A 25,410-nucleotide genomic window follows, 5' to 3' on the forward strand; every position below is an offset into this window, starting at 1 on the left:
ATGTACTGGGCTGCTGGCTTCGCCTCCTCCCGGCCGTGTGTGGTCGAACTCGGCCGGAACCACAGTCTGCCCCTCGGGCTGTGCGCCTCCGAGCAGCAGAACTCTTTGTATGGCTATATCATTGCCTTCCCTCTGCAGGACTACGGAGGCATCATGTCGGTGCTGGGCTCGGACTCCTGGTGGAAGAAGACCCTGTACATCACCGGGGGGGCCCTGTTGGCCGCGGCTGCCTACCTACTGCACGAGCTGCTCACCATCAGGTAGGCGTCTGTGTCAGCTCCCTGTCTGTAATGCAGCACATATCACACCTGCTGACAGTGACCGGCGGGGATGAGCTGCCATTATCTGGGTGTAGAGCTGCGTCCATACGGGGTGTCGATCCACAGATCTCGCGGTGGTTGCTGTGGTTTCACTCCCTGTTTTCCTCCTTCCAAGGACGCGACAGTAGGAGGAGAGGAAAATAAATAAATAAACAACACGTCACGTGCCAGCTCCGTGCGCACCTGAGCGTGTAAAAACGCAGAGCTCTGAGTCAGACCGACCTTTAATGAACTGTGCGCACGGCTGCTACTTGGAAAGCAACACAACACACCGCAGATGAATGGGACGCGATCAGACCCTGCGACGGAGCAGTGATTAGCAGGACTGTTTTGAGTGCAGTGCGCCTGTCAGAGCAGGGGATGGGGATTATTTTGGGCCGGTCATTGCAGGAGAGTATTAAGTACATCCTGTCACAGTGGCCTGGTTGTTCCTGCTTTCACTCACCCTCCCCCGTCATAATCTGAGTAACCTCCTATACCGTGCCGCTGCCGCTGCCGCCGCTGCTGGATCACGTGCAGGAGACTGAGGCCCGTGCCCGCAGCCTGCCGGCATCATCTGTTCATGCCATGTGATGTGTTGTTGGCACTGCAGCTTCTGCCACACTAGCTGTTATTCTTCTAGAAGAAATCCGTTCATGTCTAGGCCTGTCACGATAACACATTTTTCTGTGCGATTAATTGCCCCAGAAATTATTGCGATAAGCGATAATATTGCCGTTTTGACACCATTTTCAACTTATATAATGATAATGGCATAATAATGCAAGTACACCCTTTCGAAGATCAATAAACTTTTATTTTTAAAGAACACTGGAACTGGACATCTGGAAGACATTTAAAATATCCAGAATTAATTAACAAAACATCCAAAAACAATAAATAAAATTATTTTAACCAAAAATGCTCTTGAATAAAAACCAAACACAACCAAAAACAATAAATACAATTTAAACACTAAATAAAAAGGATGTAAACCAGATTGCACTTCAACAAATAATAAACATTAGGCTCAGACATACAGGCAAAACTGCCAATTAGGACCTTTGTGCAAAAAAAGTGCAAACTAACAACAAAAAACATGACTGAAAGCGGATGCCTCAACAGGTCATATGCAAATCTGTAGCTTCTTTAGTCTTGCAGATTCCGAGCAAGAAATACCAACATGTTGACTTTGTGTGGCTTAAGGCAGGATCTCTCAGGAGTAACAATGTGGCCAGCTGTGCTAAACATTCTCTCTGAGCTGGTGCTTGTTGCACAAATGCACATGTACTTTTGGGCCAACTTGGCCATCAAAGGATATTTTCTTTGATTGTCATGCCACCACATCAAGGGATCACAAGCTGCATCAAGTGCATCTTCTTGGAGGAATTTGGTCAGCTCTGTATCAGCCTGCACTCTTTTTGGAAAGGAAGCCTGGGTCTGACTTGTGAGATGAGCTCTTCTGTTTCGAAGAAAGTCACTCAGCTTCATCTTCTTGGTGGGTGCGGTAGCAGTAGGTTCATCCACGTTTCCTCCAGCAGCGTTGCTGCAGCTCTCACCACTGGCACCTTCTCCACTTTCTTCTGGCCCTATTATGTCCAGTAGCTCTTGGACAAGCTGTTGTTTGACATCATCCAATGCCTCTGCCTCCTCCATGCTGCCACGATACCTTGGATCCAAGATGGTGGCCTTTCTCAGGAGGACTTGGATTGCAGGTGATTTGTATTTTTCAGTCAGGACCCTGCACATGTTTTGTTTAATGCTGGCTGTCAGTGCAGTGTCATCAGGGCCTGGAGAGAGAAGGTCGTCTTTTATCAGTTCCATCACAGGTTTAACTGAGGACACTGTGACGTATCTTTCCCCTGAGAGGACGTCTGTGAAGTCAGCTAGTGGTTTCATTGCTGCGTTGATGGACTCCAACACAGAAACATCTTGCCAGGTTGGATTGAGGTGGCTATGTTTACGGTCTTGAACCAGGACACTTCTTATGGCTGGGAGTTGCTCGAGCACCCTCTCTACCATCTTCTGCTTAGTGCCCCATCGTGTGACAACATCCTGTGGGAAAGATAATATTGTTCTTGTTCATTAGTTAGTCTATATAAACATTCTTAAACAAATACTACATTTTACATTTCCATTATTATTCATTTGTATGTTTTATTTTATTTTTTAATGCCAGTGCATACGACTACAGTCTCAATTAAATTCAACAGGTCTAGAGGCTACTTTAAAATAAGAATAACAACTCTTTAAATATTTTGTGTTGCAAATTAAACAATAGAATATAGATGTATTGCACAGTAATACATTATACAACAATTCAATGCACTGCACTCACTACTGGACTCATTAAAAAAAAGTAGAGTAATAAATAGTCAATAAATAATACATTCTCATGGTCTCATTCACTCAGTCAGTACATTCATGTCACACTGTACCATCAACTTAGTGCCATTGTATGCATTAGATGCATTAAATTAAACTATCAATGAATTAAATCACTCACCAGTATTAGACTGTGTTGGGGGAGATTTGCCTCACTCTGTGCCTTCCTCAGGTCTCTCCTCTTAAGCCAGCTCAGGTTGAATGTGTTGACCAAACTTTTACAGAGTCCGAATGCACGCGCTGTCCGATCTTTGTCGCTGTCCAGACCATGGCACACAGCAAGGTGGAGGTTGTGGCCAAAGCAATTGAGCCATGACCAGCCAAAATTTCTTATTGCAGCAACAATGTTAGCACCATTATCTGTAGTGATACAGACTAGTTTGTGCTCATCCAGTCCCCAGTCTGCTAAAGCAGACTTCAGGTTTTCTCCAAGGGTGTCAGCAGTATGATTCTCTGGGACATATCTGGTCTCTAAACACTTGGAGTGCAGGGTCCAGTCCGCAGTTATGTAGTGTATGGTCAAGCTCATATAGGGAGTCATGTTTGTACTTGACCACATATCTGTAGTGGCAGAGTAAAATGGGATGTCTTTGATCTCCTTTAGTATGCTGTCTTTTACACTGTTGTACAGTTGTGGAATTGCCGTTTGTGACACGTATGTTCTCCCAGGCAATTCGTACTGGCTGTCAAATGTTTGCAGCATTCGTCGAAATGCAGGCTTTTCCACGATACTAAAGGGCATCATCTCTCTAGCAATGAAGCGAACTACACAGTCAGTGAGCGCGCACCATTTTGCGCTGTCCTGTTTGTACTTTGTTTGCCGACTAAACGCCCCAGTGATTGTGGACAGTTGGGAAGACGGAGACTTCCCAACTGTTTGTTTTTTCCCAAGCTGGGAAAACTGCATCGGGTGATTGTGTTTCAGGTGAAGATGCAGGTTTGTTGTCTTACCGCGTTTTGTCAATACTGTTTTCAAACAAATGCGACATGTCGGCTCGCATAAGTTATTTGGTTCGCCCCGGCCGTTGGGTTTGAAGCCGAAGTGCTCCCACACGGCAGCTGTCGCGTTCGGCTTAGAAACCAACTCCATCTTTTTATTCTTCCAAATGTTTTTTCTCTTCTCCTCTCGGGACTTTCATGCTGCACTCTGCACTGCGCAACGCCAGGGCTCCGCCTCCCACATAGAGACCAATGCTACAAGTGACTGAGACGTGACGAGGGGGTTAACTTATTGTGCCCTCAGCTCGGCCTTTAAGGCTGCGCTGCAGGAAATAATAACCATCACCAACTGAATGCCTAACCCTGCGCGCTGCCTTGAAGAATTCAGTTGGGGCAAAAAAACACCATCCGGCGATTTATTGCAGCCGGCAAAAAATTATCGCTCATTTTAATTTATCGCGCAATTAATTGATTTATTGCATATCGCGACAGGCCTATTCATGTCTGCAGGGTCCTGTAAACCAGAGGCCCCGCGGGGGGAGATTACAGCACCACACTGAAATGGACAGAGGCACAAAGGGGCAGAGCAGCCACAGGATTTGTTTTTGGTTTCAGCAGCATCCTGAAGCTGCTCCATGAGACAAGCAGTACACTCTGTACTGTGAGGAGTGTGGAGTAGCACTGAGGAATATGGAGGTTATGGAGCTAAAATCCCTCTAATGCATGAATTTATATAGCACCCTTCCGGTTTTATCGACCTCTCAAAGTGCTTCAAAGTACAAGGCACATTCACCCATACACATTCACACGCTGCACACTTTCTATCATACCATTCATACAGTGTTTGCACAGTTGTCAAGGGCAGATTTGGGTTCAGTATCTTCATCTGAGGCTGAGGGGAGAGCAGTTGTCTTCCAGCCGGAAGGTTGCGATTCGATCCCAGTATTTCTCAACAGCATGCCGAAGTGTCCTTGTGCAAGATACTGAACCCTGAATGGCCCCAAATAGAAAAAAAAAGTGCTGCCAATAGATGCACTGTATACGTGTGTGTGTGAATGGGTGAATGGCAATAAATTGTACCTTAAAGGGCTTTGACAGGTGATCAAGACTAGAAAAGAGCCATATAAATACAGAGCATTTACCATTTTATCTTGCCCTGCAACCCTTTGGCATTAAGATCGAACAACCGACTTTCTAGGTAGTGGGCGACCCTCTCTTTCTCCCAAGCCACAGCCACCCATTATGAGATAAACAACTAACACCACTGTAAACAAAAAACAAAACAGCCAGCCTACTTAAGCATGTGTTTGTTGACATTTTCTTTAATTACACAAGCTCAAATACACATTTCCTAATATAGGCAGAATAGGCTGTATAATTGAGGGTAAAGGATAAACCTGAAGAATTAGTGGAAAACAGGATGATAATGCATCCACAGGGTCGAAGGGGTCACAATGGTTTGTTAGGAGGGACAGTTGTATGCCTTTCACCAAGTAAATCATCTACAGGAGGTTTTGGACTGATGTTCTTCGGTGTTAATCCCTCCAGTATGTCTGTGCTACAAATTCAGCTTGTACATGTGATGCGGGTGAGAAAATACAGTCCATAAACCTTTGTTCTTAATAAATGAAGACATGTTTTATATGTAACAATATGTATCAATCAATTCAGATACGATTAGGAAGAGTCACACTAAACCTCACTCAAAAATGTTTTTCGATCTCAATCCCTCCCTGAAGAAAAACCTAGCAAATCCCAGTAGGTAAGATACTTCCCTCAGTTGTTTTTTAACTATTTTACAACACAGTTTTAAGTAGAATCACATGAAATCTTAGCCAAATCCTCCTCCCCAACAACTAATAAAACAACAGAAAAAAACACAACAAGCCTCCATACTGCTCGTATAGTTTTATCCAAGTGACCACGAGCTCCGACATTCAAATTTGAGTGTTTGAGTCCTGTTTTGTGGACTTAAACCTTCACCCAGTAGATAATGAGTGCATTATTATTTCTGTGTGAACTATCCCTTTAAGAGAAGTGTGATGACTCATCAAGTAATTCACTGTAAATCTAACCGAAGTTCTTCCTCCCAATCAGCTCAGTGGAAACAGTGATACGAAACATCACTATCAACAGTTTGTTACCTATAGACCTATTTCATTAATTTCATCCAGAATTTCTTTATATACTATATAAGGTATTTTTGGATGGATCCTGGATCTTGATGAAAAAAAAAATCTATAAATAGTATGTGGAATTTGAAAATAAAACTCCAGATCTAATGCATTAGATCTAATGCAATGGGGTTTTAGAGAGAGAGAGAGAGAGAGAGAGAGAGAGAGAGAGAGAGAGAGAGAGAGAGAGAGAGAGAGAGAGAGAGAGAGAGAGAGAGAGAGAGAGAGAGAGAGAGAGAGAGAGAGAGAGAGAGAGAGAGAGAGAGAGAGAGAGAGAGAGAGAGAGAGAGAGAGAGAGAGAGAGAGAGAGAGAGAGAGAGAGAGAGAGAGAGAGAGAGAGAGAGAGAGAGAGAGAGAGAGAGAGAGAGAGAGAGAGAGAGAGAGAGAGAGATGTAGAAATAAATATGTGGACAGAGAGACAGAAAGAAGTGCTCAGTGCATCAAGGGAGTTCCCCAGCAGTCTAGACCTTTAACAGCATAACTAAGGGATGATCCAGCTCTAACTATAGGCTTTATCAAAAAGGAACATTTTAAGTTTAACCCTAAATGTAGAGATGGTTTCTGCCTCCCGAACCCAGAGTGGGAGCTGCTTCCACAGGAGAGGAGCCTGGTAGCTGACGGCTCTACCTCCCATTCCACTCTTACAGATTCTAGGAACCACAAGGGAGCCTTTGTTTTGCAAGCGAAGTGATCTATAGGGACACTATGGTGTTATGAGCTCTTTGATATAAGAAGGTGCTTGATTGTTAAGGGCTTCGTAAGTGAGGAGCAGGATCTGAAAATCAATCAATCAAATTGTATTTGTATAGCCAATATTCACAAATCACAATTTGTATCATTGAGCTTTAACAAGGTGTGTCATACTCTGTCCTGAACAATCAACAAGAGTAAGGAAAAACAAAACAAAAAAAATTGGAATTTTACAGGGAACCACTGCAGAGAAGCTAAGACAGGAGTAATATGATCTCTCCATCTACCTCCTCTCAGCACTCGACAGTAACAAATGCGTGGACTGGTTTCTCAGCATCCTTCTGAGATGTTTCTAATTCGCTTAGATTCATCAGGCTTAGTAGATATGTACTAGCCTGACGTTGTCAGACTCACAATTCTAGTCAGAATGTGAGTCTGAGACCGCTCCATTGGGCTGTGATTATGGGGCGTGTTTCAACTAACCAGGAAGTAAAATTCTTCTTCGCTCAAATGGATAGACCTACAACCAATCAGAGCAACGTAGTATGTGACGTATGCTAAGCAACGCATTGTGAGTTATTTAATGCCGGGTTCACACCGGACGCTTCAGCGCAGCGCCAAGCCTTAAATAACAGCTGGCTCCCATCCACTCCCATGTTAAAACTTTGTGCCCGTCACACCGGAGGCTGAAGCACCGCGAGGCAGCCTTGGCGCAGCGCGGTGCTTCAGCCTCCGGTGTGACTGGCACAAAGCCGTGTAGCGATCTACTGGATCAACGGGTGATATTATTAGCGCTGCCCGGCGGTTCAGCGTCGCTTCAGCGTCCGTTGTGAACAGCCAAGCGCCGGGGCGATAGGGATTAGCGCGGTGCTTTGGCGTCACCTCCACGTTCTGTGTTCTTCTTTCAAAATGAATGCGCTGTCGATGTCTTCTAAAACAGACTCAATGGCAGCATCTACACATCTCAGCTCGCCAGCGGCAGGCATGTTTGTTGAAAACGAATTCAACCCAAGGGCACTTTGATGACGTGGTTGATTACGTTACCGTTGATCATCTGTCAATCATCGTATAAAGCCCGCCCTGACAATCTGATTGGCCCGGTCGGGCCATAATTTTTTCCCAATGGAGCGACTCCAGACCGAACTGCCCGACCAAAACTGTTGTGGGCGGGGCTAAGTTCGTCTGGCATCCAGGCTAGATATGTACAGCTGGGTGTCGTCTGTGTAACAATGGAAATGTACTGTGCTTTCTAATGATGTTGCCTAAAGGCAGCATATATAAGGTGAAAACATACACAGATTAACATAGGAATGGGTAGATAGTTTAGATAGATAGTCTTCCAGAGTAGGTCAGTACAAGGCTACTGTTTGGAAGTTAATGAACTAAGCCCACATTAGTCCCTGATGACAAATAAAATAACGAATGTGTAGGTCAGTGGGTTGTTGTGGAGTGTTCAAAACAAACACTGCTCAGGGACACAGGGGCCAACAGTGCTGAGTCATCATGCTCTAATAAACTACAGGTGTGACCTGTTCCTCACAGGAAGGTTTGTTAGAGGTGGAAGCTCCTGCTCACTGTTTGGATGCACTGACCGACGCAGAAAACAAGTAGTAACACCAGTCGCTCTCGGAAACACACCAAAAGTAAAGATTTTCATGAAAGTATGTCTGTATGTCAGCCCTGTGATACACTGGCGACATATCGAGGGTGCGAAAAGCTCTAGCTCTCCGCATGACCCTCAAAGGATAAGCTGTATAGATAATGGATGGGCGGATTACTACAGTGCCTTGCATAAGTATTCACCCCCTTTGGACTTTTCTACATTTTGTCATGGTATAACCACAGATTAAAATTTATTTCATCGTGAGTTTATGTAATGGACCAACACAAAATAGTGCATCATTTGGAAGTGGGGGGAAATATTACATGGATTTCACAATTATTTACAAATAAAAATCTGAAAAGTGTTGAGTGCATATGTATTCACCCCCTTTACTGTGAAACCCCTAACAAAGATCTGGTGCGACCAATTGCATTCACAAGTCACATTTGCAAGTCACATAATTAGTAAATAGGGTCCACCTGTCTGCAATTTAATCTCAGTATAAATACACCTGTTCTGTGACGGACTCAGAGTTTGTTGGAGATCATTACTGAACAAACAGCATCATGAAGACCAAGGAGCTCACCAAACAGGTCAGGGATAAAGTTGTGGAGAAATATGAAGCAGGGTTAGGTTATAAAAAAATATCCAGAGCTTTGAACATCTCTCTGAGCACCATAAAATCCATCATAAGAAAATGGAAAGAATATGGCACAACCGCAAACCTACCAAGAGGAGGCCGTCCACCCAAACTGAAGAGTCGGACAAGGAGAAAATTAATCAGAGAAGCCACCAGGAGGCCCATGGTTACTCTGGAGGAGTTGCAGAGATCCACAGCTGAGGTGGGAGAATCTGTCCACAGGACAACTATTAGTCATCTACTCCACAAATCTGGCCTTTATGGAAGAGTGGCAAGAAGAAAGCCATTGTTGAAAGGGATCCATAAAAAATCCCGTTTGGAGTTTGCCAGAAGCCATGTGGGAGACACAGCAAACATGTGGAAGAAGGTGCTCTGGTCAGATGAGACCAAAATTGAACTTTTTGGCCTCAATGCAAAACGCTATGTGTGGCGAAAACCCAACACTGCCCATCACCCTGAGCACACCATCCCAACAGTGAAACATGGTGGTGGTAGCATCATGCTGTGGGGATGCTTCTCTTCAGCAGGTACAGGGAAACTGGTCAGAATAGAGGGAAAGATGGATGGAGCCAAATACAGGGAAATCCTTGAAGAAAATCTGATGCAGTCTGCAAAAGACTTGAGACTGGGGCGGAGGTTCATCTTCCAGCAGGACAATGACCCTAAACATACAGCCAGAGCTACAAAGGAATGGTTTGGATTAAAGAATGTTAATGTCTTAAAATGGCCCAGTCAAAGCCCAGACCTCAATCCAATAGAGAATCTATGGCAAGACTTGAAGATTGCGGTTCACAGACGGTCTCCATCCAATCTGACTGAGCTTCATCTTTTTTGCCAAGAAGAATGGACAAACCTTTCCATCTCTAGATGTGCAAAGCTGGTAGAGACATACCCCAAAAGACTTGCAGCTGTAATTGCAGTGAAAGGGGGTTCTACCAAGTATTGACACAGGGGGGTGAATACTTATGCACCCAACAGATGTCAACTTTTTTGTTCTCATTATTGTTGGTGTCACAATAAAATTTATTTTGCACCTCCAAAGTACTATGCATGTTTTGTTGATCAAACGGGAAAAAGTTTATTTAAGTCTATTTGAATTCCAGTTAGTAACAGTACATAATGGGAAAAAGTCCAAGGGGGGTGAATACTTATGCAAGGCACTGTATATAGTTCATGCTGGTATCAATACAGGCACAGAGTTAGAGATATCCAAGCTATATTCCTCTTCAGATAGCAAATGGATGTGGGCCACTTCAGGCAATGATGTTGCACTTCTGGCCTTCTTGTGGCCCCATACATTTTTTTAAATTAAATGATCCAGTAAATGTTAGAAAACTCATTAAATGCTAATCCTGCTTGCTTGTCTTCTACTCGGATCACTGTGAAATGATGTGGGAATGTATGTCAACTAAAAATAAACTAGTCCAAACTACAGTCTAAAGATGTTTGTGTTCTCCACCTGTGCTCTCTGTGTAGGAAGGAGCAGGAGCTGGACTCTAAAGACGCCCTCATCCTTCACCAGTTCTCCAGGCCAAAGAATGGCGTGCCCAGCCTCTCACCCTTCTGCCTCAAAATAGAGACGTACCTGCGCATGGTGGATCTGCCCTACCAGGTGAGCACAGACCCTGTGTGTCTGAGTGACTCACGTGACAGAGCTACAGACAGTGGAGGACTCTTGAATGTTCACTGATAGTAGTGTTTTTTTAGTGTTTCTGACCATCGTCCTTTGAATAACTGTTGGTGAAACTCAACCTTCTGTGGTTGGTTGTATGCAGTTGGCTCTTCAGTCAAAAGAAGTTCACTCTCGTTCACACTTGACATGTTCACAGCAAACAAGGTTGATTTTTGGAGCCATTTGCAGTTTTGATCTTTCATTATGAAATACTTAACGTGTTGTTGTTAGTCTATGAGTTAAAAGCATTGTACATATGTAAAAACATTTTTACAACATACATACATACAGTCCTTACCTTTTTGACCAATGACCCTTTTAAATGTCCATCTGTGACGCTTCATCAGTGGTTTCACAGACTTGCTGATCATTCAAGAATCATTGTTTCCATCCTAAATAGTTTCATTTTGTTCTTTTTTAGGAGCCTGGAGAGAGAATCCAGTTAGAAATAAGATGAGAAATTACTAATTGATTAAAAAATGTTCTTGAGACATCTGTACATCAGAGCTTGAGATGCATTTTATTTCCTAGAATAGGTCATGTCAATTAGGCAAGTCTCAGAGACAAAGTTATTTAAAGGTGACAAAGATCTTTCTTGATCTGAGTGAGTCCAGAGAACAACTACCTGACTGCAAAAAAAAACACCTGTTTTATAAGGTTTTATCTTCAGTAAACACAACTTGATTCTAATCTTTGCCCTGGTTACCTGTTTTTTGGCTATGTCCATATTGTGATGTCTAAATTAAATATGTTGTGGGAATGGAGCTAGCATTACAAGCTTTACATGATCCCACCCCTTCTTGTTACACAATGTTAATTGTCAAATAGACAGAGAAACAACATTCATGTAAATAGATGTTAGCTACAGATGTCAGGGACAATTTATGGCTTCAATGTCTTACCCAAGGGCACTTCAGCATGCAGACTACAGGAGCGCGGGATAGAACCACCAACCTCCTGCTTCACCCCCTGAGCCAGAGCCGACATTAGAGCCACAAAAATATATTACATCATTGTTTTTACTAGCTGGTTTCCTGCAGTGGTAACTGCATCAGAATTTGGGCACATCTGACTACACTAACATGCTCACCCTCTATTTCGTACAGAAATCATCCAGATTCCATTCATTTTCTCACCTGAAGCTTCTTTCCCCTCAGAACTACTTTGATGGGAGGCTGTCGCCGCAGGGTAAGATGCCCTGGATCGAGTACAACCACGAGCAGGCGTCAGGGTCAGAGTTCATCGTGGACTTCCTGGAGGAGAAGCTGGGCGTCAACCTCAACAGTAACCTCACCCCGCAGGAGAGAGCTGTGTCACGAGCCATCACCAAAATGGTTGAGGAGCACCTCTACTGGTAAGTGACTCGCAAGCCGAGCCAAAGTAGCGTTGATGCTGCATGCCATGTTTGAGTCATTACATGGGCAGAATACAGGGATTTTCTGTCATTTTATGCCATAGTCGGGCTTAAGGGATAAAATTATACATTTACTGACTGTACTCCATACACTTTACATATTTATGTTTAAACCAGTGCTCGTTGTAAACATACCTGTTTAGATTGTGCTGTTTGTACCTGAGGTCTCAGGAAGAGACCGGCTGAGGGACTCAGTCCACAGAGAACTGAAGCGATGCCACTGATGCAGAAAGAGCTGTTCACTTGTTTACTCAAAGATAGAAATTGAAGACTCAGTTGTTGTTTTTGTGGTTCTAAACGTGGCCATTGTTTTGGACGCACTGTTACGGACAGAATCACTTCCCAGTCAACCTGGCCCTAAAGAACATGCCAAGTGTGAAGCTGATGAGATGAACAGTTCTCAACGTATATGTTCTGAATACAGATAGACAGAGATTTCTGGAATTATTAAATAGATAAATATTGTTAGTTCAATGTTAAACCTTAGCAGGAGCCACCCACAGTGATCTAGTCGAAGATCAATTAAATCACATTGATGTTAAGAACAAAAAAGAAAGAGATGTTGAGTCTTGATGTCTCGGTATCATGAAAGTGTTTTTTATACAGCTTTCAGCACAGACTGACTCTGTCTGTACCATCACTTCTGGTTCATCTGCCTTGTTCTACTCCGGTACCTTTGGGTGATGCTAGGAAATTATTTACTACTCCTCCCACACCCAGAGATGTTTAGTGTATTCCATTACCTAAAAGCTTCATCCATCTTTTCACTCTCTGCACCCCTTACACACATACACACATATGCACAGATCCAACTCTGTTGGTGTTGTGTGGCCTGTTTTTCTCTTTTTACAAATATCAGGAGATATTTTCAATTAAAAATTCATCACATTCATAACATTTACAGGTTTTAACCCTTTGGACAGGGGGTTAATGAAAACGTGATATATGCTGTAGTTGTAGCCAATTTTTAAGTGCGCTTTCTGTCCTATTGATTTTGGTGGTATAGGTGACGGTTATGTTGCTACTGCTACGTCAGTTGCGCATCTTTGTGTGTCGGTCGTATTGTCGGGTCACAAGTGGACAGCTCCAGGGGAAGCCACACAGTTTTTCAATCGTGTGTGATCATCTGTGTTTTTTTCTTGCTAGATCAACAGACCAGCTCGTTTCAGGTTTATTCTTGCATTGGACTCAGCCTTTTGTAGGAATTGGGAATATCTTCAGATTTTCTCAAAGGGATTTTTTGTTCTTTGGCTGCCACTATACATTTAATCTCACTGTTTCTTAGGTCAAGAAATTTTGTTTATTTTTAAATAATAGATGTGCGATTGAACCATTAGTCTGTTGTAAATAGAAACCCCATAACATTTCACTAAAGCAGTATAGGTCATTTATTTAACCCACATCTCCTCCTCCTGCCTCTGCCTGCTCGTGTCACCTCCCCGCTCTCCCCTCTGCTCCCCCTGCGCCGTGTTTAGACCCACATATAGACCTATTGATTGAATAATTTATGTTAAGGGGAGGGCAGTGGCAGACACAGGCTAACAGCATTACTGATATATGGTGAGATCATCCTGACTGAAAACAGGATTACAGGAACTGCCAGCTGAGGCAAGTGTGCGTTATGTTTTATCCACCAACTCAACTTCAACCGAACAGCTAAGAGTACACAGACGATAAACACTTAATGGTAAACAGTTATAAACAGTTCTCTTACCTTGCATTTTAAGTGAATAATAAAATGTCATCCCAAAGAAAAGCCACATACTGGGTTAAATAAAGTGTTAAATGTTCTGTCAATTGATCATTCATATTATTATTTGAAACTTTTTGAAGCATTTTCATATCATAATAACACACAGCAAATGCATTTTTATTCCCAAATATTATCAGTTTTTTCTCTTTATATTATGGGCTAAGATAAGTCATGAGTATTTCCAGTTAATTTTGTTGATGAAGTGAGGTAAATCTTTTTATTTTTGTTTTTGTAAAATAATGTAGTGACATTTTATCATCAGGATTTTCTCTCAGGAAACCAAGTGTTGCCCTGGGAAAAGCTCAATTTAAACACAGACTGTCCACCAGTTTGACTCCGTTACACATCTTGCAGTGTAGAACGTGGCTCAATGACAGAACAAACCCTTTCCACCGTAGCTTCCTGCTCTGTCAGGCTCATGTGTTTTTTCTCCGGATCCGGACACAAAGGACAGTAAATCCTCTCTCAGATAACACAAGAGGAAGTAGTATGTGGTCACTGGACAGTCCCCCCCCCCCCATTGTTATCAAGGCCAGATGCTTCAATTCAATTTGTATGGAGTGACCAGTCATAATAAGTGAACCTAAAGACAGTAGAATGTAGAGAGAGAAGTCTTTACAATCGTATCATGGCTCAAGGGCTCGTCATCACCAGCAGAAATATGACACGAGGCTTCCAGGCTCTCAGACAAACAGATGGGGAAGCTCAGCCTGTTTCTAGTGAGGAGGTGTGACAAAGTGCAAGTGTGTACGGATGTAGCAGCTTAATCTTGTTAGTGTCTGCACACAAACAGCTGGGCTGCAGTAACACCAACGGAGCAAAAAAACACAGACTCGGCCGAATAGCAGGGATAGTCTCATTATGTTTATAAATTAGGTGAATCCAAAATAACTGTCCTTTCTTGATTTCCTTTATTAAATGTGTGCTGTTACAATGAAGGGCATGTTAATTAATTGGACCTGAGTTAAAGAAGGATTGTTAAGGCTTGATTGGTTCTATTTGCACATAAATACTTGCTGTGTCTGTTTCCCACTGTGAGCCAAATCTCTACTTGACGTCAGGATGCCTCCTGCTGAGTCTAGCTGTCCACGTTTCCTTTCAGAAACCTTTTAAACACAAACAAGAGGGGATCTGCACAGTCATCTTTTGTCCTCTAGCGTATGTGTGAGAGGAGGCACCAATAAGAGACTTGAGTACATCACAACAAGCTGACAGTTTGAGGGGATGGATATATGATGTTGTCTCCTGGTAGCGTGTGGCGAGCACTGTAGGTGATGAATGGGCGCTGGGATGGAAGTGGAGGAGGGCACCCTTATTGATCGGGATGAGTTTGATTGTCAAGATATAAAGTTTTGTTGGAAGAACGACACAGGGGTTGAACCCTTTATTACTCGTTGTTGACACAACACTGAGGATTTTATTTACTATTATTATTATTATTATTATTATTTGCTAAACACGATAATAGATGCATAGCATATCAAAATAAACCCTCCCTTGAACCCTAGAAATTGTCATCACCACAAACAAAACTGGCCTTGGTTCTAACATAGACCTCATCTGCCATTTTTACCCTGTTAAAAGTTGTTTTTTTTAGTTTTTCTTTACTCTTGTTGAGGGTTAAGGACAGAGGATGAAACAAATACAATTGTATTGATTGATTGACTAATGAACCCTTATGCACATGAATATACATAGATACACAAACATAGACACTCAAGGAAATATCCAGGACAGCTTCAGCACCGTGGACAGCAGTCGGTGGATGTTTCCTAAACTTGGTCACGTCTTTGTTGACTATTTCCTACAGTCAGTAATGCTATAACACCTCCTTGCCGTCTCTCCCACTCTTCTTCTTCGCTCCTTCCAACCCAACCTGTCGAGGCAGATGGCTTTTCTTCCTGTTAAATGGGATCTCTTTCTCTGCTCTTTAGCCAAGTGCTTGTTTACAGTGGTAACTGTTGGGTTTCTCTCTATGATACTCTGTAAAGTTCTTTCAGACAGTGTTTGTTGTGATTTGAGGCTATACTGATAAAGTCAAATTGAATGAGATTGGCTGGTGAGGATATAAGAGGGTGTCTCCATCATTATGGCTGAGAACACAAGTGAAGGAGGCGGGGCCTAATGTAACCTGCTCAGATTGGATCATTGGACCAATTCCACTCTTGTTACTGATAATTAAAAAATTTTTTTTTTAAAGAAAATCAATGTGAGCTTGTAACACAATGCTTTGTAAATGGTAGTGGTCTAGAAAGTATGGATATGTAGTGGAGTAAAATAAATGTATCTACTAGTACAGTACAGTAACAAAGTAAAAATGTACTTTGTTATATCCCACCACCGGCTTCTGTGTTGTATGGTTACATTTGCTGTGTAAATGTAGTTTTGTTCACTTATGCAAACTGATTCTATCTAACCAGAAATTTGAATTTGAGTAAAATGGAGAGTTAGGGGCAATCCCAAAAATATCTCACACTATAAACTGCAATGAGAAAATGAATGTGGGTTAAAATATCCATGATATGAAATACAGTGGTGTCAAACCGATTATTATTATTATATTTTTTTTTCTTCCAGGACGATAGCTTACTGTCAGTGGGTGGACAACTTGGACGAAACCCAGAAGCTTCTGTCCATGAGCGGCCCACTGAGCGACACACTAAAGTGGCTGCTGAGCCACCTGAATGGCAGCATGGTGCGCAGAGAGATGTACGGCCATGGCATCGGACGCTTCTCCAAGGAGGAGGTCTACACCCTGATGGAGAAGGACTTGAGGACGCTGGCTACACTGCTGGGTAGGAGTGGGCGGCCGTTTGTGTGTGTGCGTGTGAGTGTGTGATTGTTGGATAAGCAGCCTCTTCTCCAAACCTATGCCATTAAAATATTATCAGATAGAAAAAGAAATCTCTCATCACAACAACCAACAGTGACCTATGAATCTAAGGGATTACCAAGCTCTGTTAGATAATCCGATAAAATAGTTGCATTGTTTTTTTAATTGGGATATTAAAATTACATATTTCTTTTACTGCAAATCCATGGCCATTAGTAGAGAGGTTTATAATTCTTATAATATTAAAAACAATACAATCTCAGATATATTCAGAAACTAATTATCTTTAAAAGAAATTTGACAAAGCTTCTGGAACCATTTTTTTTCTTTTCCGACACAAAATCAGAAGTGAAACCAGTGACAGCTTGAAAAAAAGTCAGTTCATCCAATCTGTAAGAATAAGGCAATGATGAAAGAAAATAAATGAAGGACTGGATGTCAGCCGTGAGACACAATATCAGTTTAAGGGTCCAGATGGAAACAAACAGGCAGATGCTGCTGAGAAATGTGATTTGCATCGATCTATTTGTTCCATTTATCTGGACTGCTATTTGCTATAAAATGGAAAGTACTTCCTGGAGTGAAGGCATCAGTGGTGCCTTCTCTTTTAATGGTCTGTTCCAGGCTCCAGTGCCAGACATGTGAATCTGAAATGTTTAGTTTCTTCTCTTGCAGCTTAAACATGAAGTTAGTTTATTATGAAGTGTGTTCTCTGAAGGGACAGACAAGGAAGAGCTAATTGTTTTAATGTTAATGATATTTAAAGTCATAAACACGTTATACAAACTATAGATTTCGGTGTTAGGGGTTGTGTTACTTTGACTATTCACTATTTTATTTATATGGTGACTTTAGTTATGTTTTCACTTCCAGTAAATCATGGCTTACTTCACTAGATTGCTCAATTCAACAAACAATGTTTCAAGACGGCGTCCACCAGTTCTTTAGGTTGTGTGGTAGTTACAGTGTCCACCAGAAGCAATGTCTGACATTTTCAGACATTGCTGTCTGAAAATGTCTTCTTGTTGACACATGTAAAAGTACTTGCTGTCTTTTCTCTGTCCTGCAGGTGATAAGAAATACTTTATGGGCTCTAAGATGTCAACACTAGATGCCACAGTGTTTGGACATCTAGCGCAGGCTATGTGGACTCTACCTGGGACACGACCCGAACAACTCATTAAAGGTCAGTGGATCTGTTTAGTACTCAGACATTAGCGAAGCACAAGATTTATATTAATTATCAATAAATCATTGCAGATCACTGTAGATAATGCTGCTTTATTTCTGGCTTCCATTTGTCCCTATTTTTGCAGGACATGAGCACTTTTTTCTGCTTCCATCTCATAGTCATATTTATCTCTTCCTGCCACTGGATGGCAGTAATGTCATTGCAATGCAGCATCTTGCACGTAGCTGGGGACACTCAAGTCTCTTATTTCTTCAGAGAGAGCAAAACCAGAGCCTGTAATGTATATGAAGATTGTCTGTTGTCATTCTCCTACATAATTTTTGATTTAGGAGCTTGCAGGAAAAGGACAAGATAAACAAAAAAAGCTTGTCCCTAGTGTCCTCTCTGTCTCTTCATTAAGCTCTCAGTGTCAGTTATTAAATGCTGCCTGTGTCTGTCTTTTAGGGGAGCTGATCAACCTGGGTATGTTCTGCGAGCGAATGCGGAGGAGGTTCTGGCCCGAGTGGTTTGTGGAGGTGGAGGATCTTTATTACGATGGAGACAGTGAGAGCAGCAGTGGCGGCGGTGGCGGTTCCCCTACAGGCCTGCTGGACTTTGGCCTCTTCTCTAGGACTGACACTCTGGAAGACAGCGAGGCCAGCACCCACTCAGCCAGGCCCATTCACTCCCACTCCCCCGACTCTAACCATTCGCTGTTTGACTCGGATGTGGGAACGGGGTCTGACAATGACATTCAGCTTAAGGAGGAACTAATGCCGGACCTGGAGGTTTGACCTGAGAATGGCTGTAGTAGGCTGAGGGAATGACACTGACAGAAGGCTGGAGCAATCTGTTTTTGCTTTATAAACCTGGTTGAAAGAGTCCGTCCAGAGTGAGCTCTCACAGCTGAAGAAACTCTTCCAGCTCCTCCACCTCCAATACCCAACATGTTACAACTCCCTGATGGACAAACTGGGTATTTATATGCAGAGCGTAAGAACTGGACATCATTATGCACATGCTACTCTACTGTTTGTCCCCTCTCGTGACGTCCGAACTGTCCCCTTGGCAGTCTTCTCTTTGCCTTACTTGTCTCGTCCTAAGATGCAGGAGCTGGTGTGAAAGGTTAACACAACAGGAAAACGTCTCATGAAACGTGCGGCAACGCAGAGACAAGAGAGCGTTGTACACAGGACAGGTGGCACATCACTTGCTATAAAATGATGCAACTAATCACCACTCTGCCATGTGTCATTACGCACAGACCCATACAGACAGGTGGAGATTGATCACGTGGCTAAAAGGAACAGCTGCTGCATCTCCACTACGAACCATCCATGTGCTGAAGAGGAAACACAGGTGACACAGAGCGCCAGTCCGTGCCCCAGATTCATTCTTATGTCATCTCCTCGATGCTTCAAGAATCTGTATCAACACAATGATGCGTCTCCATCAGACCATGAGATCCACTTGCAGTTCTACTGAATAGGAGTCAGGAGAAGAGATGAGCAGAATCCTGCCTGTTGAATTTAGTTGTTATCATCCTTATGTCTCTGATTTATAAAGAATGTGTTTGCACGCAGGGATCGGGTGAGCCTGGAGGTTTTAGTTGTAAGTTTCACCATCCTTTAGGTTCACATTGAAGAGCTGTCACTTTTCTATTTGACCACTAGAGGGTGTCAGTGCTCTGTCTGGTATCCCCTACATTTTGTAATATCAAGGTCATTCCACTCTGAGGACGTGCAGTGGATTCAACTCAGCAAATTATTTCTCCTTCAGGCCTAAACTTGAATATTGTGGTTCCCATTATGTGTGTGTGTTGCTGTGTGTTTGTGTGTGTCTGTGTGTGTGTGACTGAGCACAGCAACAAATCAGCCTTAGTGTTCAGACTCATGGGTGAAAATACTCTTTGTTGCAATATAATTTCATTATCAGTGCCACTTGATTATTATCATTATTATAATTTTCTTTCTATAAGAATATATTTGTCAAAATCTCTATTTTTTGGTTGATATTTATTTTCTTATTTCTCTCAAAGAGAATGTTATTTTGCACTAGTGGAAATTTATTTTCACCTTATTTCAGGGGGAACAGTCGGCTGGGGAGGGAGAGAAGAGAACTCAAATGAATGGGAAACATAAATATGTGTATCAGATGAGCAGGAGGCTGAGTGCGCTGATAACAATTGTGCTGTGGGTGGGTCGCACTGCTTGTGTCGGCCGTGTGTGTGTGAATGTTACTCATTGTGAATGTTAGAAGAGACGGTCATAATACCAAATCAAACAGAAATGAGCATCGCTGAATGAAAAAGCAAAAAAATGGACCAAAATGTGTCGGGAAGTGTTCTGTCTGTCGTACTGAGCTGGAAGTGCTCATGAACACAATACAGTGTAATGACTGTATAAGATTGTGCGGCTGATAAGGAAGATGTCACTTAAATTAAAGGATCAGTTCATCCAAATTACAAAAAAAATGTATATTCTCACGTGAATATATTGAGCCATGCAGACAGCTTTCGTTGGATTTCCTCCTTGTTGTGCTTCCATCCCAATGCAATAAAGGTGAATGGACTTTCATATGTGCTGCTTACAACATTGACTATGATTGATAGTGTTGTATGCGATAATATAGAACACGCTGTCTTCAGTAGAAATAGTTCCAATGCAAATGGCTTATAGAGAAATGTAGCCTCGTCTTAACCTGTCGGGGAGAGCTGAAGCTGTTTCTGTTCCAGAGAGTGTCAAGCAAACGACTTTGGTAGAGGAACATGAACGTAAGCAAACAGCTTTACCTTCATCCATGATCTTTTCCATTCGTGCTATCAAACCCCAAATGCTTGCACACATGACGTCCCATGTGGTTTGGTTTTATCGTCAGTTGGCTCAGCTCTGTTGTGTGTAGCTGTACAACAGGACAAACTAAGTAAGAGTGAAACACCCAATACGGCTTTTGGATTCATTATACACTGTTATCTTTTGAGAGTTTCTTTTCTGACATTTTGAGGTAATGGGTCAATTCATTGGTACGTTTTTGTTTCCTCATTTTAAGGGTAGAATTTCTAAGATAAAGTGACAGCCTTAGTTCCAGTGATGTCAGTAGATTAGTTTGATCAGCAAGAACATTGTTTCCATATAGATTGTTTCTGTTCTATTATTTACAGCTGCTATTAGAGATGTGGTGAAATTATAGATGGTTTGTTGTACCATTTTAGTGGTAACTTCAATGGCAATTTAGTGTATAAGGTAGCAAGTCTAACACGCAGGCGCAGACACCAAGGTGCTTTTGTTGAGTGTTGGAAAAATGTGGCATAAGCAGGAATAGGCAGGTGCTAATAGCTTGCAAATGTTAGCATCCACAGTTCCCAAATTATGTGGCTGATATTTTGTCCTGACTGTTATTTGGGGTTGACGTCTGCACTTAATTTTGCTCACTATAATTGTTATACAAAATGTTCATTCCACAAACATCTATATCATGAACCTTTCATCTTATCAGCTTCACTCTTAGCATGTGTATTGTAAATGGCCAGAGAAAGTGCAGTGCCGAGTTTGGTGTGATTTGGACGTGCAATATGTTTAATATGAATTAAAAATAGTCCGTGAGGGTGGAGGCAATACAATCTCAATTGCTGATAAATCAGGAAGGATGAAAGCAATGTTTTCTAGCTTCACTCTGAACCATAGACTGTTTATACGAAGCTCTGCACACTACGTCCAGCACACAAACAATACAAAGTGACATCATATTGTTTGAGGGGGACTCACTAATGTCAGGGAATAATTCTTAAGTTAAATCTAGAGCAGGGGTTTTCCACTGGTTTCGTCCCAGGGACCACCATTCTGACTAGAAAGTAATCCGTGGCCCACTGATGTGCCTACGCGTGCGCGTGTCTACGTGTGTGTGTGTGTTTATGTGGATAGAAGGAAGTTTTAACATTTGGTTTTCCATGTCGGTATTATTTAAACACCTAAAACAAATCTAGATATATCTACTTAAAAACCTTAAACAAATCTATAAAAATCTGTGTAAAAATTTTCATTATTAATTCTGCCCTTTTGGGCCTTCTTTTTGGGAAAATAAAAATTCCCATCATACAAACTACATCTCCGCTCAACCGCTCTTCTACATCCACCTTTAACACGCATGCACAGGGGAAAACTACTGGCAGTTTCTAGCCTCAAGCCGGTTTCAAGGTTCCCCTCATCACCTTTATATTATTTTAGACATATTTTTCTTATTTTAGATATTACTCACGATATTCAAGAGTAATCTGGAAATTTGTTGAAATATCAAAGCAAATTTCGCGGACCCCCTGCAATGCCCTCGCGGACCACCAGGGGGCCGCGGACCCCTGGTTGAAAACCCCTGATCTAGCGCATTACCACAAGACAAACAAACGACCCATTCCAAATAGGAATATTAACTATTGACCAATAACTATGTGTGATGTGTAATTGTTCCATTATAGCGGAAATTCACAGAGGGTTATCACGATATCCGCTCTTTGAGGCGTTTGTTATGGCGTGCTGTTTCGGTTGGTTCTCATGAGCATAGTTAACAGACAAGGCAGGCAGCTGAAAAAGCCATGATCAACCTGCTGTACAAACGCTACGTGCTCAGCGCCAAACAACAGACGGACAAACCTGGCATCACGCATGTGAACATAGTGGAGCGTTAAACAGCTAAAGAGATATTTCCCTCAGGTTTTGCTAGAGAGAACAGTGATGTAAAAGAGAGTCAACATTGGTTGGTGGACACATCTTCAAACTTCTAATTTTGCCCTGCGTTTGACAACAAATTCAACATATCAACTGACGATACGTCTGTGGTGTATTAACAAAAAGGTAGTCAATGCATCAATGCTTTTTGTGTGATCGCACACAATCTTTCGAAAATAGGACAGGATGGTGAATATCCCCTGTATGTTTAAAGGTCTTCAGCACAAGTTTGATGATAGGTTGCCAACCACTAGTAGATGGCAGGGATCAAGAGCAAATGTTAGCGACCACCAGCGGACGCTCAGGATGTATCATTAGTTGTGTAGCTTAGCATCATCTGGTATTTTTGCCTAGACACCTTCCTCTAAGGCAGCGCCACCACAGGCTGGTCAGACCTGGGTGTGTGTCGCTAACACCTTGGGGCCCAGTTGGGATCTCTCCTCCTGATCAAGAGCCATTGGCTGCAGGGCTTGTCCATGGATTCCAGAACTTGAGCAGCTTGATGGTGGATGTGGCAATAAAACCTCTACAGCCAACCCTGCAGGGTGTTGCACCAGTACCAGGTCCTTTAATCTTTAAATCTCATCTCTAACATCTCCAAATCTGGACACATTAAACCAAAACTGTTTGCATGGCTACGCACACAACAAAGTGTGACTTAGATCATTTTTCTGTTTCAGGTGAACAGACCCTTTACAATAATAATGTTTAAGGAGGCGAGTTTGTAACGGTGAGGACGTTGTTTGAGACTCCAGAGAGAACCTCCTTCCTTCATGTCGTCCTGTGGTCTGATTCCCGACCTGCCAGGACCTGGGTCGTGTTTGTCAGTTGCCTCACCCAGTCTGGGCGTCATATACAGTTGGACTGCTTTAATCAAGCCATATTCAAAACTAGAAGTGTTGTTATTGAAAACATTACATAGCACTTCTGGTGGGGTTATATAAATGTTGTATGTTTGACAAAGTGTACCATACTGTATGTAGAGCTGACTGATTCAACAACCTCTGGGTGTGCAGTCATAGAAGCTGGAGCGGCTGGATGATTTCAATAAAAGCTAGCTGTGACAATTTTACACCTGCAGTTGTTTCTCATCCTTATCACGTGTGTGAGTGTGTTGGCGGGCATATGGGAAGTAACCAGAAGCAATAGGGAAAGGAGGGATGAGGTGACATGGAGGGTTCACTTGGCTTCCTATGTTCCTTCTTAAGAAATGTACTATTAATTTAGAACAATACAGCAAGGATTTTAGGAAACCCCCAAAAAATGTTACACCTCACTGCTTACTTACTGGCTGTTTTTTGTAGTCCAGTTACTTGTCTCAGAAGCCTCAAACAACGTAGCACCTTAATATCCAACCTCCCCATCCCTCAGCCCCTTCACACTCTTCAGCCAATATTAGAACAGAAAAGAACTGGGTAACCTGTCTTTTTAATATGGCTTTTAATTTGGGGTAACTTTATCTATATTGGATTAATCTCATTTTAGTTTTTATCTCATTTATTTATTTATGATGCACTCTGAGTTACATGTGAGGTTTTAAATCAAAGTGAAGTTATAATCTTAGTTTAAACCGAGGATGGAGACTGCAGAAGGGGAAGGAAAAGGTGTGAAGTTAATGGGGAGAAGATAAAGCAGGCAAGAAGAATAAAAGTATTGGAAGGAGAGGAGAGAGAAGAGGATGAGGAGAAGATGAGGATGAGGCGGTTGGGCTAGGGGCCCGGGGAAGAGAAGCGAGGGCCATGGATCAGGAACCAGGCTCCTGGGGGGGATGGAGCAGGTGCAGGCTGCGAGCAAGGCCTCTGGGCCTGAAGGGGGCTGCCAGAGCTTAAAACAATCTGCACTGCTCCTTTTTTAATTTGGCTCTGTGAACAGCCCACCCTCCTCGCTGACTGTCTCTCTCTCACTCTCTCTCGCTCTCTCTCCCTCTTTCTCTATGCTTAACAGATCAGCGATCCACAAAGAGGGGTAAACACACACAGAGCAAAATTAAAATCCGAACTCCCCTGGCACGGCAAAACAAATTAGAGCAAACAAATTACAGAGAGTCAACACACAAACAGTGGAGCATCTGTGGCTGTCTGGACTGCTGGTGCCGGTGGCTACCTCCCACACCACCACCTAGTGCATGTTCACAATAAACTCTGTGTCGATACCACAAACTCAGACATATTCTTTTCAAATCAGTGCGACTGTCTGTCTGTTTAAAACGTTGGGTTTTTGGGGCGACGGTTGCATCTCCTCTTTCAACTACACACAGTGTAAAAAGAAATGTGGTGATTAGTGTAGCATCAGTGTACGAATTGAATACCAATGAAGTGTTTGCTATTCTTTTCTGACTTTTTTAATTTAACACACCACACAAATGGAAAATTATGTTAAGACATTCAAAGAGTTGCTACATGAACAACGATCATCCGGTTGCAGCTCCCATGCCAGATAAGACAGCTCGAAATCTCAAAAATTGGGTACCGTACATATATACATTTATAGATGTTTCTATTTCCAGACTTGTCATCAAGTGAAAGTCTGTGGTTGAAGAGTGGCATGCATTGAGTACGAAGCTCATCTCTCACCCCAGGAATCCTTTTCTATATATTTTTTTATTAACATGTAAAAAATAGACATTCATACATTCATACAAGTGCCTCATCAGTTATATTTTTGAGAGAGCAATTTTTTTTCTTCCCCCAGTGTGTTTATGAACTGTGTTGGTCTTGGCTGCCCCCCCCTCCCTCGGCCCCTTGGCCCCTTGGCCCCTTGGCCCCTCAGCCCCCTCCGCCCCTCGGCCCCTCTGGCCCTCTGGCAGTGGGTCTGGCCTGTCCATCTGCCTCCCACTGTCTGGGTCTGTTGGGACAGGGGCCATGGAAGACCCTTCCCAAACCCCTCACAACCCCACACCCCCCACGAAACACCCTCACCAGCCTCCAGGCCAGCTGCTCAGGCCCCAGAATTTGCACAGCACTGCCAGGTGGGCCCCAGGATACGCAGTAGGACCCCTTCAAATACACACACACACACCCGTCCACAGAGGAGCACACAAATACACACACACACACACACACACACACACACACACACACACACACACACAATACCAACACGTATGCTCAGTAAGCCTC

General features: G+C 42.7%; 2 protein-coding genes across 2 annotated transcripts; one reads left to right on the forward strand and one right to left on the reverse strand.

Moving 5' to 3' along the window:
• On the forward strand, positions 1-23,363 carry faxcb (failed axon connections homolog, metaxin like GST domain containing b). Its single transcript, XM_053433338.1, has 6 exons — positions 1-260; positions 10,207-10,342; positions 11,560-11,756; positions 16,147-16,364; positions 17,472-17,588; positions 18,039-23,363. Exons 1-6 carry the CDS (start codon positions 1-3, stop codon positions 18,365-18,367), a joined length of 1,257 nt encoding a protein of 418 aa, XP_053289313.1. The 3' UTR covers positions 18,368-23,363.
• Positions 1,149-4,119, reverse strand: LOC128449956 (E3 SUMO-protein ligase ZBED1-like). The gene is made up of 2 exons (XM_053433337.1): positions 2,806-4,119; positions 1,149-2,354 (listed from the first exon to the last, which is right to left on the reverse strand). Exons 1-2 carry the CDS (start codon positions 3,772-3,774, stop codon positions 1,449-1,451), a joined length of 1,875 nt encoding a protein of 624 aa, XP_053289312.1. The 5' UTR covers positions 3,775-4,119; the 3' UTR covers positions 1,149-1,448.
• Positions 23,364-25,410: the final 2,047 nt, after the last annotated feature.

The sequence above is a fragment of the Pleuronectes platessa genome, chromosome 10, assembly GCF_947347685.1.
Source record: "Pleuronectes platessa chromosome 10, fPlePla1.1, whole genome shotgun sequence".
Lineage (NCBI taxonomy): Eukaryota > Metazoa > Chordata > Actinopteri > Pleuronectiformes > Pleuronectidae > Pleuronectes > Pleuronectes platessa.